Source organism: Ranitomeya variabilis, chromosome 2, assembly GCF_051348905.1.
Source record: "Ranitomeya variabilis isolate aRanVar5 chromosome 2, aRanVar5.hap1, whole genome shotgun sequence".
Taxonomy (NCBI): Eukaryota; Metazoa; Chordata; class Amphibia; order Anura; family Dendrobatidae; genus Ranitomeya; species Ranitomeya variabilis.
In genome coordinates this window covers 954,359,353-954,374,820 of record NC_135233.1, presented here as the reverse complement: position 1 = coordinate 954,374,820, position 15,468 = coordinate 954,359,353, and the positions used below count along the sequence as shown (strand labels likewise).

Genomic DNA, 15,468 nt, shown 5'->3' with positions numbered 1-15,468 from the left:
ACACAAAAAGCAGCGGAGATAGCGGGCACCCCTGCCTAGTCCCCCTATATAGGCCAACACTTCTAGACAACTGTCCATTAACTCTCACCCTAGCAGTCGGAGAAGAATACAATAACCTCACCCACGGGATAAAAGTCGTCCCGAAACCAAAAGATCTCAAAACCTCCCAAAGACAGCACCATTCAACACTATCAAACGTTTTACGCGCATCCAGTGCGACTACAACTCTATTACCCTCGTTGTCCGATGGCAGTTGCAAGTTCAGGAATAATCTACGTAAGTTTATCGCTGTAGACTTATTTGGCATAAAACCAGATTGATCAGGATGGACCAGATTCTGGACCACACTTGCCAAACGGATAGCCACTACTTTAGCCAAAATCTTAACATCCGCCGTCAGCAACGAAATTGGCCTATAGGATTCTGCCAGTTCTGGGTCTTTACCTTCCTTTAAAATAACTACAACTATCGCCTCTCTCATGGACGCCGACTGCTCTCCCTCCTGTAGCGCCTCATCAAAAACTATCTTTAATTTAGCCACTGAAATATCCAATAAATTCTTATATATCTCAACCGGGAGTCCATCAGCTCCAGGGGCCTTGTTGTTAGTCATTGACATGACAGCAAGTCTAATCTCCTCTTCCGTTATAGGTTCATCCAACCTCCTCCTATCGCAATCCCCAATCCTAGGAAGTTTCGCCTCACCCAGGAAGATTACAATGTCCCCCAATGTAGCCCTCAACCCAGATGAATACAACTGTTCATAAAAACTGCTAAATTCACCCAAAATATCCATTACATCTGTCAACACAGTCCCTTCATCTGTCCTTAGTTTGTACACATACGATGATTCTTTCTTTGCCGCCGATACCACCGAGAGCAAGTGCCCCTCCTTCCTCAAAAAACTGTAATTTCTGAAAAGCTCTTCTTCTCTCCGCTTTTTTCATATACAACTTATTACCTCTTCCTGGGCTTCCCTTAGTCTACATTGAGTTACCTCAGATCGGTCCGACACCATATCCCTTTCTGATCTTTCTAATTTCTCTATGATCTCTTTATCTTCCATCCTAGTCTTAGATTTACTTCTAGAAATCTCCCTAAAAAGAAGGCCCCTCAGAAAAGCTTTCATTGCGTCCCAAACTACCCGCTTATCAGCGCTATCTTCTTTAAACTGCCAGTACTCTGTGATCTCCTTAATGTTATCCATATTAATATGTTCAAGCCACAAGGGGGGAAATTTCCACCCACCTCCCCGTCCAGTCCTCCCACTTGTCTGTCTAATCAAGAGCTCTATAAGCTTGTGGTCCGAAATTACTCTCAGGAGATATTCTATCCCACAGATCATGCGCGTCATTAAATCATTTCCTAGTGCTAGGTCAATCCTGGAAAGGGAACCGTGGGTTGCAGAATAACAGGAGTAACAGACTACATTCTCATTCCTCACTCTCCAGAGGTCCACCATCCCCAATTCTGTCATATAATTCCCAAACGTCGACAGTTTTTTAGTGCCTTTGCTTAAACCTTTCTTATACCTGTCCCACCCTTCATCCATCACATTATTGACATCCCCAATAATTAACATTGGTAATCCCATACCCCGTTTATACAATTCAAATATTTCTTGTACCTTTTTCCCAGAATATGGGGGTGGGAAGTAAACAGAAGCTAGACATAATGGTTGCCCATAAATTTTGCAGAATAACAGAACATATTTCCCATCTCTATCTACATGGCTCTCCATTTCTTCAAAAGGCGTGGATGCCCCAATCAGTACCAAGACCCCCCTAGCATATGAAGAATTCGTAGAGTGATAAGACCTCCCTATGCACCTCATTTTTAACACTTCTACCTTTTCTGCAAGTAAATGTGTCTCCTGGAGACAAATGACATCCGGGCCCCGTTTTCTCACATCTATATATATAATTGTCTAAGGGTTTTTCTGTCTGTCTGTCTGTCCTGGAAATCCCGCGTCTCTGATTGGTCGAGACCAATCAGCGACGGGCACAGTATCGACGTAGATGTCATAATGGTTGCCATGGCGACGATGATGTCATAAAGGTTGCTTCGACCAATCAGCGACGGGCACAGTCTGCCGCGAATTCTGGAATCATCATTGTCCATATACTACGGGGACATGCATATTCTAGAATACCCGATGCGTTCGAATCGGGCCACAATCTAGTATGCCATAATTGCCGTTCTCAGAGTTCCCTCCGACAGTCCTCTTACATTCCAACTAACAACTTTAATTGTGTCTCCCACCATGAAACCGCACAAATACAAGTTCCTGACCCCTTGAAATAGGATGTTGTTCCCAGCTAACTATAAGCCCCAATTTCCCGCAATAGATCTCACCCCTCCCCTCCCTCCCCCTCAATATTCATTAACACAGTAACTAACCCATAAATAATCCGCTGTTGTTTCCACCTCTCTTATCAGAGAGTAGGTAGTCCAGCGTCTAGCTATCCTTCCCTCAGTACCTGTAATCCGCTGTAACTAGAACACCTCCCCAACCCCTCCGCATATAAAACAACATTATGACAATAAGTCCTCTGAGAACTGCAATAAACTATTAATCCAAAGTCCGGAGGTAACAATAAGGCAGCATCATCTTCATCTCCAGAATCTTCCTTTCACTTCCCTCCTTCTTTGTTAGCTGTGAGCTTCTGCTTATTGAAGTCCAGCCACTTAGTGGCTTTTTCTGGTGTTGGAAAAAAGTGAACCGCCCCCAGGGCTACAACCTTTAATTTCGTCAGGTATAGAGTAGAATAAATCAATTTCAAGTCTCTCAATCTCCTTTTAACTGCTCCATAACTCATCCTCTGTTTTTGCTCCTCAGCCGAGTAATCTGGGTAAATAGAGATCTTCTGGCCATTAATGCACGTCCTCAGCTGCATGAGCACTCCTCAATATGGCATCTCTGTCCCTATAGTTCAGAATCCTAGCAAGGATAGTACGAGGTGGGGACCCCGGCGGGAGAGGTTTCATAGGAACGCTGTTCCCCCTTTCCACTGCAAATAACTTAGACAGGTTATCAGCACCAATCTTGTCCTGGAGCCATTTTTCAATAAATTTTGTAGGGTCATTTCGTTCAGTCTTCTCAGGGATACCCACTAGTCTCACATTATTCCTCCGTGAGCGATTCTCCAGATCATCATTCTTATTAATCAAAGCAGCACATTTTTGCAGACACTGAGTGTGGGACCTCTGCATTTTAGAGAGTTGATCCTCCAGCACACTTACTGTCTCCTCCACCTCTCCCACTTTAGTCATGTCTGCCTTTATTGTATTTACTTCTGCTATAGTCCCATCCACTCTGAGTGAGAGTTGTTATCGCAGTTTTGCATGATCTGATCAGATCATAAATGTCTCTCAAAGTGGGTTCCCCTGTTATAAGCTCCTCCACAGTCTCTTGCTCCACACCATCATTTTCCTGCCTTCCTTCCTCCCCCTATGGCCCCCCCCCCCCCCCCCCCGTACCGTGTCATCCTCTGAATCTTCTCCTTGCACTTTAATTTTCTCTCCAGCCTGGTCCTCCTCCTCTTCAGCCAGCTCTTTCCCTGCTCCGTCCACCCAGGCATACTTTTCAAGCTTAGCAGCCACTTCTAGCCTCTTTGCATATGAGGAATTTGCAGCGTCTGCTCTCACCACACTGTCAGCGCCATCTTGGTTCCGGGTCACTGCTCCTCTCTCCACACTGTCAGCGCCATCTTGGTTCCAGGTCACTGATCCTGCCTTGGCGTCCTGCTTCACACGTCGGGGTCGACCTCCGGTAACCTCCCTCAGCTCCCACAGAGATCTTATCTTCAGGATACATGCAGGGTCACAGCGGAGGAGCTCCAGAAGCCGACCGTTCACATCAGGTGCTAGGCCACGCCTCCTCTTATAACACCTTATAGGGGGTCACAGTGTGCAAAATAAATGAAAAAATAAAAAGGCAAGAAAAAAATTAAATAAAAAGACACTAAGTCCAAATTGCTGTTTCTAGCCCCACCCCCCATTGAAAAGAAAATATGCCCAATATTTAAAAATTATTTATACGGGAAAGGGAACACCATTTCAAAGATCAAAAACAAAAGAAACTGGAAGTCCAAATTGCTGCTTCTAGCTCCATCCCCCATTGAAAAGAAAGTATGCCCAATATTTTAAAATTATTTCTATAGAAAGGGGAACACAATTTAAAATGTTATCGATTCTTTGTGGGCATGTAAAAAAAAAAAAAAAAAAAGTGAAAAATTAGCAAATTGTTTTTGTCTTCATATTTTATTCCGATATCTGCAAAAAAAGGAATGCAAAAATGAAAAACTCATGTACAATAACACCTGAAAATGTGTCTGGAAGGGGGTAAAATATCCGGGTCATGAACGAGCTGATTAAACAGTAAACGCTGTTAAAAAGAAAAAAAGCCCGTAGGAAAAAAAAACAGTAAAAATATATATATTTTTTACCCCTATTAATCAATAGCGTATGTAAAAATAAGAGACTTTGTAATATATGTCTGATCAGAGAAATCCTCTTCTTTCTATTTCTTATCTGATCTTTCATTCTCAGTATTTCAATTCATAGGTACAATCTGTCCTTTGAAAATACAGATATATTAAAAAGACGTTTATTTCATGTGTGCTAATGATTTAATGAAATAAAAATAACTACTCTGATGAATATCCATGCTGGATCAGCTGTGAAGGTACACGGCAATCATCACTTCTGTTACTGGGGAGTGTTTGTCCCACCTGAGAACAGATTGTAGATGTGTTTATTCCATTTTCCATGTCTCAGGTTGTATAAAGTCCTGCGTGGCTGTACTATGTTGCCTCAGATGCCGCATGTCTTATCCACTGTATTTACAGCACCCATTTCAACACGGTACATTTTTAACCCCTTTCTGACATTGGACGTACTATCCCGTCGAGGTGGGGTGGGCCCGTATGACCACCGACGGGATAGTACGTCCAGCGCGATCGGCGGCGCTCACGGGGGGGAGCGCGGCCGGGTGTCAGCTGACTATCGCAGCTGACATCCGGCGCTATGTGCCAGGAGCGGTCACGGACCGCCCCCGGCACATTAACCCCCGGCACACCGCGATCAAACATGATCGCGGTGTGCCGGCGGTATAGGGAAGCATTGCGCAGGGAGGGGGCTCCCTGCGGGCTTCCCTGAGACCCCCGGAGCAACGCGATGTGATCGCGTTGCTCCGAGGGTCTCCTACCTCCTTCCTCGCTGCAGGTCCCAGATCCAAGATGGCCGCGGCATCCGGGTCCTGCAGGGAGGGAGGAGGCTTACCGAGTGCCTGCTCAGAGCAGGCGCTGGTAAGCCTGCAGTGCTCTAAGTCAGATCGGTGATCTGACAGAGTGCTATGCAAACTGTCAGATCACCGATCTGTGATGTCCCCCCCCCTGGGACAAAGTAAAAAAGTTAAAAAAAAAATTTCCACATGTGTAAAAAAAGAAAAATTCCTAAATAAAGAAAAAAAAAATATATATTATTCCCATCAATACATTTCTTTATCTAAATATAAAAAAAACAATAAAAGTACACATATTTAGTATCGCCGCGTCCGTAACGACCCCACCTATAAAACTATATCACTAGTTAACCCCTTCAGTGAACACCATAGGGGGGGAAAAAAAAACCGAGGCAAAAAACAACGCTTTATTATCATACCGGCGAACAAAAAGTGGAATAACGCGATCAAAAAGACGGATATAAATAACCATGGTACCGCTGAAAACGTCATCTTGTCCCGCAAAAAACGAGCCGCCATACAGCGTCATCAAAGAAAAAATAAAAAAGTTATAGTCCTCAGAATAAAGCGATGCCAAAATAATTATTTATTCTATAAAATAGTTTTTATCGTATAAAAGCGCCAAAACATAAAAAAATGATATAAATGAGGTATCGCTGTAATCGTACTGACCCGAAGAATAAAACTGCTTTATCAATTTTACCAAACGTGGAACGGTATAAACGCCTCCCCCAAAAGAAATTCATGAATAGCTGGTTTTTTGTCATTCTGCCTCACAAAAATCGGAATAAAAAGCGATCAAAAACTGTCACATGTCCGAAAATGTTACCATTAAAAACGTCAACTCGTCCCGCAAAAAACAAGACCTCACATGACTCTGTGGACCAAAATATTGAAAAATTAAATTATAGGTCTCAAAATGTGGAGACGCAAAAACTTTTTTGCTATAAAAAGCGTCTTTTAGTGTGTGACGGCTGCCAATCATAAAGATCTGCTATAAAAAATGCTATAAAAGTTAATCAAACCCCCCTTCATCACCCCCTTAGTTAGGGAAAAATAATAAAATTAAAAAAAATGTATTTATTTCCATTTTCCCGTTAGGGCTAGGGTTAGGGTTAGGGCTAGGGTTAGGGTTAGGGCTAGGGTTAGGGTTGGGGCTAAAGATAGGGTTAGGGTTGGGGCTAAAGTTAGGGTTAGGGTTTGGATTACATTTTCCGGTTGGGATTAGAGTTAGGGGTGTGTCAGGGTTAGGGGTGTGGTTAGGGTTACCGTTGGGATTAGGGCTAGGGGTGTGTTTTTTTATTAGGGTTTCAGTTAGAATTGGGGGGTTTCCACTGTTTAGGCACATCAGGGGAGCTCCAAACGCGACATGACGTCCGATCTCAATTCCAGCCAATTCTGCATTGAAAAAGTAAAACAGTGCTCCTTCCCTTCCGAGCTTTCCCGTGCGCCCAAACACAGGTTTACCCCAAGATATGGGGCATCAGCGTACTCGGGACAAATTGGACAACAACTTTTGGGGTCCAAGTTCTCTTGTTACCCTTGGGAAAATATAAATTTGGGGGGCTAAAAATCATTTTTGTGGGAAAAAAAAGGATTTTTTATTTTCACGGCTCTGCGTTGTAAACTGTAGTGAAACACTTGGGGGTTCAAAGTTCTCACAACACATCTAGATAGGTTCCTTGGGAGGTCTAATTTCCAATATGGGGTCACTTGTGGGGGGTTTCTACTGTTTGGGTACATCAGGGGCTCTGCAAATGCAACGTGATGCCTGCAGACCAATCCATCTAAGTCTGCATTCCAAATGGCGCTCCTTCCCTTCCGAGCTCTGCCATGCGCCCAAACAGTGGTTCCCTCCCACATATGGGGTATCAGCATACTCAGGACAAATTGGACAACAACTTTTGGGGTCCAATTTCTCCTGTTACCCTTGGGAAAATACAAAACTGGGGGCTAAAAAATCATTTTTGCGAAAAAAAAAAAAAAAGAATTTTTATTTTCACGGCTCTGCTTTATAAACTATAGTGAAACACTTGAGGGATCAAAGCTCTCAAAACACATCTAGATAAGTTCCTTAGGGGGTCTACTTTCCAAAATGGTGTCACTTGTGGGGGGGTTTAATGTTTAGGCACATCAGGGGCTCTCCAAACGCGTCATGGCGTCCCATCTTAATTCCAGTCAATTTTGCATTGAAAAGTCAAATGGCGCTCCTTCCCTTCCGAGCTCTGCGGTGCGCCCAAACAGTGGTTTACCCCCACATATGGGGTATCAGCGTACTCAGCACAAATTGTACAACAACTTTTGGGGTCCATTTTCTCCTGTTACCCTTGGTAAAATAAAACAAATTGGAGCTGAAATAAATTTTGTGTAAAAAAAATTTAAATGTTAATTTTTATTTAAACATTCCAAAAATTCCTGTGAAACACCTGAAGGGTTAATACATTTCTTGAATGTGGTTTTGAGCACCTTGAGGGGTGCAGTTTTTAGAATGGTGTCACACTTGGGTATTTTCTGTCATAGACCCCTCAAAATGACTTCAAATGAGATGTGGTCCCTAAAAAAAAAATGGTGTTGTAAAAATGAGAAATTGCTGATCAACTTTTAACCCTTATAACTCCCTAACAGAAAAAAATTTTGCTTCCTAAATTGTGCTGATGTAAAGTAGACATGTGGGAAATGTTACCTATTAAGTATTTTGTGTGACATATCTCTGTGATTTAAGGGCATAAAAATTCAAAGTTGGAAAATTGCGAAATTTTCAAAATTTTCAACAAATTTCCATTTTTTTCACAAATAAACGCAAGTTATATTGAAGAAATTTTACCACTATCATGAAGTACAATATGTCACGAGAAAACAGTGTCAGAATCGCCAAGATCCGTTGAAGCGTTCCAGAGTTATAACCTCATAAAGGGACAGTGGTCAGAATTGTAAAAATTGGCCCGGTCATTAACGTGCAAACCACCCTTGGGGGTGAAAAGGGTTAATAACATACATGTCGCAAAGAAAAAAAACGTAATGATAGCATGGTAAATTAAGAGACAGTAAATGCACAACGCACCTATGTTACAGTCATGATACAGTTGAGGCCATAGGTAGGAAGAGTCATTTGTATTTTTTGAAAACTCCCTAAGGCTATGTGCACACGATGCAGATTTAGTGCAGTTCTGCAGCGTTTTTTTCTGCTGCAGAAACGCTGCAGAACTGCACTGTGATTTACAGCACAATGTAAATCAATGTGAAAAAAAAAAGCTGTGCACATGGTGCAGAAAAATGTGCGCAGAAACGCTGCAGATTTCAAAGAAGTGCATGTCACTTCTTTTGTGCAGAACTGCACCGTTTCTGCACCCATTGACTCCCATTTTGTGGGTCAAATCCGCATAAAAACTGCAGATGTAAAAACCATCTGCAGATTTTATGCGGATTTGGGTGTCAAAACCGCAGCAGAAGGAAATGACGTCAGTGATGTGGAGGAAGTGTGTGGGCGGAGTGTAGCAAAAATGGAGTCGTACCGTCGGATGGGGATCGATGTGAGGCCTATGGTAGAAATGGTATGTATAGTGTCTGTGTGGGTGTCTGTGTGTCAGTAGTGACTCATTGTAGTCATTCGTCGGGTGGGACTACTTCTCCCATCGAAATGTGATGATGGGAGAGTTGTCCCATCGTCAGGCGACTGACTACAATGGGTTAAAAACACAAACACACATATAACATGTAGTACATACTCACCACATACAGTACGTCCCCGAAGGCCACCATCCACGATCATCCTTGTCCCAAATAAAAAAAAAAAAAAATCTTTTCCGTCGTGATCCATAATATAGGTTGTCCCACGACATCCTCCGGTGATACACTGCAGGAGTTAATCGCTTTTGCAGTGTATCGGAGCTGCGCGTTCGTTTCCTGGAGTTAAATGAACTCCGGGAGCTCACTTTACGGCAATTGAACTGCCGTGAAATCTCTCACGCGGCATTGCCGTAAAGCGAGAGTCCCGGAGTTCATTGAACTCCGGTAAACTCGCGCGCATGCGCAGGCACACTGCAGGAGCTTTAGCTCCTGTCATTGTGTTTGGGAAGCCGTGGAGAGCAGTCACATCTCCTGGTGTGGCTGTTCTCCATGGCAGATCATCGTGGGACACTCGATATTAATGGACTACGTCGGAAAAGACTACAAATCATCAAGGGATTTGTAAGTATGGTTAAATTTAGAATATTAAAATACTTTTTCCTGTGTCTTTTTTTTTTTGTGTTCAGTAATTTGGGGTTAATAATGGAGAGGCGTCTTATAGACGCCTCTCCATTATTAACTGGGGTTAACGTCACCTTACAATGTCAAGGTGACGTTAACCCCTTATTACCCCATATCCCACCGCTGCACGGGAGTGGGAAGAGAGAGGCTAAGCGCCAGATTTGGTGCATCTTAGAGATGCGCCATTTCTGGGGCAGCTGCGGGCTGGTAGTTTTTTTTTGTTTTTTTTTTAACTTTATCTCTTTATTTAGCTTTAAAAAAACGCTGACAAATCAGCATAAAAAACGCACCAAAACTGCACTGCAAAAAACGCACTAAAAATGCATGAAAAACGCATGAAAAATGCATAAAAAACGCAGGAATTGTCAGCTGCGTTTTCTGCCAGAAGATGCAGATTTTGTGCAGATTTTGTGCAGAAAATTCTGCACCAAATCTGCATCGTGTGCACATACCCTTACTCCGACTTCGTTTTCACACACCATAATCAGAAGGTCTATCCTGTACTGAGCACGATGAGCTGTGGTGTAGATCAATATGTGCCATTAGTTCACATCTGCTATATTGGATTATATCAGTCAAACAACAGAGGCACATGGAGATTTGGGGGCATGTCACCATCTTCCCACAGCACCTGTGTAAATATATTCTGGCAAACCATGGCAAAACAGCCACAAATTAAATGATTTATCCAAAACAAAAGACAAGAAAAAGACTAGCAAAACAACCACCAAATAATAAAATAGATAAATAACTTTTATTAACTAATCAAACACAATCAGACTAAACATAATACAGGTACAAATAAGGAAGAAGGAGGAGACATAAAGGTAGACAAGGGTGAGACTGCAGGTCACAAAATAGGACATGGGCAATCAGAAAAGAAAAATTATCACAATAAAATGCTCGCAAGTGCACAGAAAATAACACTAACTGGCAGATGCTGTAGATGGTTATACGGTATACCAATATTCCACCAAAATGTAAAGTGCTAGGGTAAAGTCCAGACCTCAAGCAGCCTTCCTGCGACCCCTAAACTAAATGATTTATTAGTGTGTTAAAAGACTGAATAGGAGAAGGTTAAGGGTTATTTTTTTACAGAAAGAAGCAAAGTTATAATGCAGAGTACAATCATTATTTGTGATCATCCCCTAATCACTTTATAGAGTTTATATACAGTCTGAAAGTTTCCATAATTTGTTCTGTTAGAAGAGTCCATCAGTGACCAGATCTGTGAATAGAGCCCCACACTCCTGTAGGGGTGGTGCACAAGTAGGGTCCTACCCCTTCAAATCCTTTTGGCACTCGGTTGTTGCAATGTAGAATTGTTTCTTTTATTTTCACACCATCCACATTTAATATTACGTTTCGGTCGATCAGCCAGATATACGGTCTATTCTCCCCAAAAAATAGAAGAAATCAATGAAAATGATTCATTTCACATGCTATAAACTGCATCCATAATAGAACAACATGTACCATGTAAGCAGCTATGATAGGGTTAATATAGAGTTGCAAGGTGTAAATATGATCAGAGCGGATATCATACAATTTAGCATGGCTGTTAGATCTGCTTACATGGTACTTGTTGCGGGATAATGGATGAAGTCTACACTTTGTGATATCAAGTGATATCAATCAAAAGATTCTTATTGATTTCTTCAATTTATAATGACGAATACACGGTATATCTGATGAAGGTCAGACAACATGACAATATATTAAATGTGGATTGCATAAAAAATGTTTTACTACTTCACAAGAACGTAGCGCTTAGTTGTTGGCGCTCAGTTGTTGGTGCACAGTTGTTTGTTAGCACTCAGTTGTTTGTTAGCACTCAGTTGTTGGCACTCAATTGCATTTAATTGTTGTTGCAGTCTGTGACCTGTAAACAGAGAAGTTATCTATACCATGCCCCCAATTATGATGCTTCTGTTCCCTCCATTAGTATTTATAACCTGCCTAGATTGCATCATTATGGGAGAATGTAGCACATCCCAAGCCAGCCTGTACTTCCAGTTATAAAGGAAAATAAAATTTGGAAAAAAACATAGTTCAATTTTTCTTTATAGCCATTGTAAAAGATTAGAAAAAGGGTTTACTTCCCCCCCTTAGAAATAGCATCACATGAACAAGAGTGGCACTATCTCCAGGGATAAAAATATTCCTGACAAAAGTTACTTTATTCCTATAATGGTCATTGTGTGTCTTTCTGTGCTCCTTAGGATGTAACCAGTGTGCTCCCAGAATGGGAAGATGGACACTTTTATCTTGCCAAGTATTATGACAAACTGATGCCTATGGTGACCGAAAACAAGATGGAAAAGCAGGGCGACCTGATACGTTACATAGTGTATCACTTTGGGAGGTGACTACTTGAACTATTGCTTAAGAAACCTACAAAGCGTTGTCTTCTAGTTAGTAGTACTTAGTGCAGTTATTTGTCACTATGTAGTAGTAATTGTTAATTCTACCTTCCCATATTAAGATTGAATTAAAAATGAACCATGTCAGTATTGAAATGCTTTGATTAAAAGTTGTATACTTCACTTTTCTATTAGGTCGTTGCAGTATGGAAACCAGTTTATCTATCAGTCTATGCCTCGCATGTTGTCTTTGTGGCTTGACTTTGGAGCTAAAGCCTATGAATGGGATAAAGGTATGAATGCTAGATCGTTACCATGTGAATATTATAAGGTGGCAGAATAATTCTAATTATCTTTTGCCATGTGGCATATTTCAGCTGGCCGGGCAGATCGTCAGCAATTGAAAAGTGATTTAATGAAAATTCACAAGGCCATCACTGAGCATAAGAATCATCTGGCGCCATATCAGTTCCTCACAGCCTTCTCACAGCTGATCTCCCGCATCTGTCACTCTCATGATGAGGTGTTTGCGGTACTGATGGAAATTATCGCAAAGGTCTTTGTGGCATATCCTCAGCAGGCAATGTGGATGATGACTGCTGTGTCTAAGGTAATGTTACTCTCACCACACGTGTGTGGCTGTGACCGTAAACCATTGTAGGGTCTGATACTGTGAGGTCTACATTACATGGGAATCCCTGTTGTAATTGTCCAGAAACTCTGCACTCTCTGAAAAATCACCACAATTACAACAAACCAGATGGAGGCCCCATGCTATTGCATTGGGAGGGCGATAATGTCACGATGGGGGCAGGCTTTGCAGCACTGAGAATCTCTCCCCCCCCATGTGCTCACCCACCTATCCACTCTCTCTTTCCCATGTGCTGACTTCTCCCGTCTGTGCTCTCTTCTTTGACCTGTCTACCCCATGTGCAGTCCCCTCGTCTGCTGTCTCTCTCCTTCCTGTGCGGAGTTCTCCCCTCAAAGACAATACTGACATTACAGCAGGAGATTTCAGAGGATACATTTTGTGAGTTAAAATATTGTTTAAAGGGAACCTGTCAGCCCCAAAATAGAAGTTGAGCTAAGCCTACCGGCATCAGGGGCTTATCTACAGCATTCTGTAATGCTGTAGATAAGCCCCCGATGTATCCTGAAAGATGAGAAAAAGAGGTTATATTATTCTCACCCAGGGGTGGTCCCAATGCGGTCTGGTCCGATGGGCGTTGTGGTCCGGTCTGGGGCCCCCCATCTTCATAGGATAATGTCCTCTTCTTGTCTTCACGCCGCAGCTCCGGCGCAGGCGTACTTTGCTCTGCCCTCAACAGGGCAGACAAAGTACGCCTGCGCCGGAGCTGCGGTGTGAAGATAAGAGGACGTCAGCGTAAAAAGATGGGAGGCCCCGAACCGCCACGCCCACCACAGCGGGACCGCCCCTGGGTGAGTATTATCTAACCTCTTTTTCTCATCTTTCAGGTAACATCGGTAGCTTATCTACAGCATTACAGAATGCTGTAGATAAGCCCCTGATGCCGGTGGGCTTAGCTCAACTTCCATTTTGGGGATAACAGGTTCACTTTAAAGACACTGACAATTAAATATTTAACCGCACAAAAGAAATCCTCTGTGATCCCCTGCTGTAATGTCAGCATTGTCTTTTGCTTCCTCCCCTGCCCAGGAGATGTGGTATGCTCCGTACACGGTCAGACACAGACAATTTTTAAAATGAACTTTCGTTCGTGGGAAAACCATCTGCTGCCGGAATCAGTCGAATAATTCACTGCGCCTGCTTGGAATTCATGCAGGCGCAGTAAATCAGACCGCCGCCATCTTTGTGCAGACAGATAGTGGCGGTCACATTAAAACTGAGCATGCGCTCCTCCTGTACAAAGATGGCGGCGCTCAGTGAATCATTCGGCTGATCCCGGCGGCAGCGTGTTCGCGACAGTGTTCCGCTGGTGGTACCGTGCAAAAGGGTGCATACGGCGTATACAGTGTGTGTGTGTGTGGTGCGTACCGCGTATACAGTGTGTGTGATGCGTACGGCGTTTACAGTGTGTGTGGTGCGTACGGTATATACAGTGTGTGTTTGTGTGTGTGGTGCGTACGGCGTATACAGTGTGTGTGGTGCGACTGTGTTCCGCTGGTGGTACTGCGCAAGAGGCTGGTACCACAAGCAGTTTCCAGATTGAGACACCCATCACTTGGGTGTCCCAATATGGCGGTCGGTGAACTTCAGCCACTTGGAATTCTGTGATCCGGACACATCTGGACGGAACAGGATGTGAAGACATTACAAGGTAAGTATATATTAAGATGCCAAAGCTTTTAGCCCAATCAGAGTGCACAGAGCATAGCCACTGTGTGTCTCTGTATATTGCATGTACAGATCTGCTCTGCAGGAGACATACAGAGACCTACTGAGAGCAGAGCGTCACTGCTTTTCAGTTTAAGCTTTGCTGCTCCTATATCTGGGGGAGAGGGGCAGGTTCTGAATACACGGTCCAACTTCCTTAGGGCTTATTAACATGTCAGGATTTTTCATCAGGATTTTTTATGCCAAAATCAGTAGTGTAACTCGCAGATACAACTATATTTGATACCTGTTCTGTGTTTTGGAGACACTCCTGATTTTGACATACAAATACAGATGTGTGCATAAAGCCTAAGTCTCAGAAAAGACCTAGAGTTTTGGTGGTGTATTACTGTAGGTAGGGAGAATATGGGGAGGTCGCACTGGGCACTCAATGTGCACACAGCTTTGGACAGGGAGTGTGGTGGGAAAACATCTTGTAGGATAATGCCCGTCATCTTCTGAGGCTGAGCTATTAGAGCTGATATCTCTAGAGGGGAAAACTGATGAAAGCATCATACCCCTGACATTAAGTACTGTTTTTACCTAAGCACAGAGGCAATGGATTCTGATAGTGTACCTAACTGTATGGGAATGCTTGATTGTCTGATGGAGTCTTATTGTTTCCACACAGTCTTCTTATCCTATGCGGGTAAACAGATGCAAGGAAATACTGGATAAAGCAATTCAAATGAAGCCTGCTCTTGGGAAATTTATAGGAGATGCAACCCGACTCACGGACAAGCTTCTTGAGCTGTGCAATAAGCCTGTAAGTACTATGCTCAGCGTGCTTTCACACTGTGTTCTGACACCCGTTCATTGGTCCCATCGGGGCTTGTGTCCAAACCCACGCCCCTGCAAAATGGTATTTGGGCGTATGCGCTGATGGTGCCGTAGATTATAATGGTGCCGGCAGAGTGCATTATTTTCAGGCGTGTACGCCTACTGCAGTCGGACGCTCAGAAGTAGTAGACTGTGATTGCGTGTTTGCCTCCAGTATACATATACACCCACAAATGATGCACAACAGAGCACACGATCGCTCTGTCTGCACCATTATAGTCTATGGTCCGATTGGTGCATTCCCTCAAGTATTTGAAGGGGGTTTGGGCCTTTTCCCGGACTGGACCAGTGAACGGGTGCCAGTATGCAGTGTGAAAATACCCTTGAAGATTTTTCTGTTTACCAATTCTGTGGTTTTTTGAAATGTAAATTCAGCTTAATCTCCTGCAACATCCCTCTCTGTGCCCTCCCATCCA

The 15,468-nt window shown here is 43.1% G+C and overlaps 1 protein-coding gene across 2 annotated transcripts in view; it reads left to right on the top strand.

The window, feature by feature from the left end:
- Window positions 1-15,468, top strand: part of ATR (ATR checkpoint kinase) — a 230,734-nt gene that overhangs the window by 158,452 nt on the left and 56,814 nt on the right. For both annotated transcript variants that reach the window (XM_077290794.1, XM_077290793.1), the window contains exons 36-39: window positions 11,716-11,858; window positions 12,052-12,149; window positions 12,234-12,466; window positions 14,844-14,978. In XM_077290794.1, coding sequence (XP_077146909.1) covers window positions 11,716-11,858; window positions 12,052-12,149; window positions 12,234-12,466; window positions 14,844-14,978 — 609 coding nt within the window. The remainder of the gene's footprint in view (window positions 1-11,715; window positions 11,859-12,051; window positions 12,150-12,233; window positions 12,467-14,843; window positions 14,979-15,468) is intronic.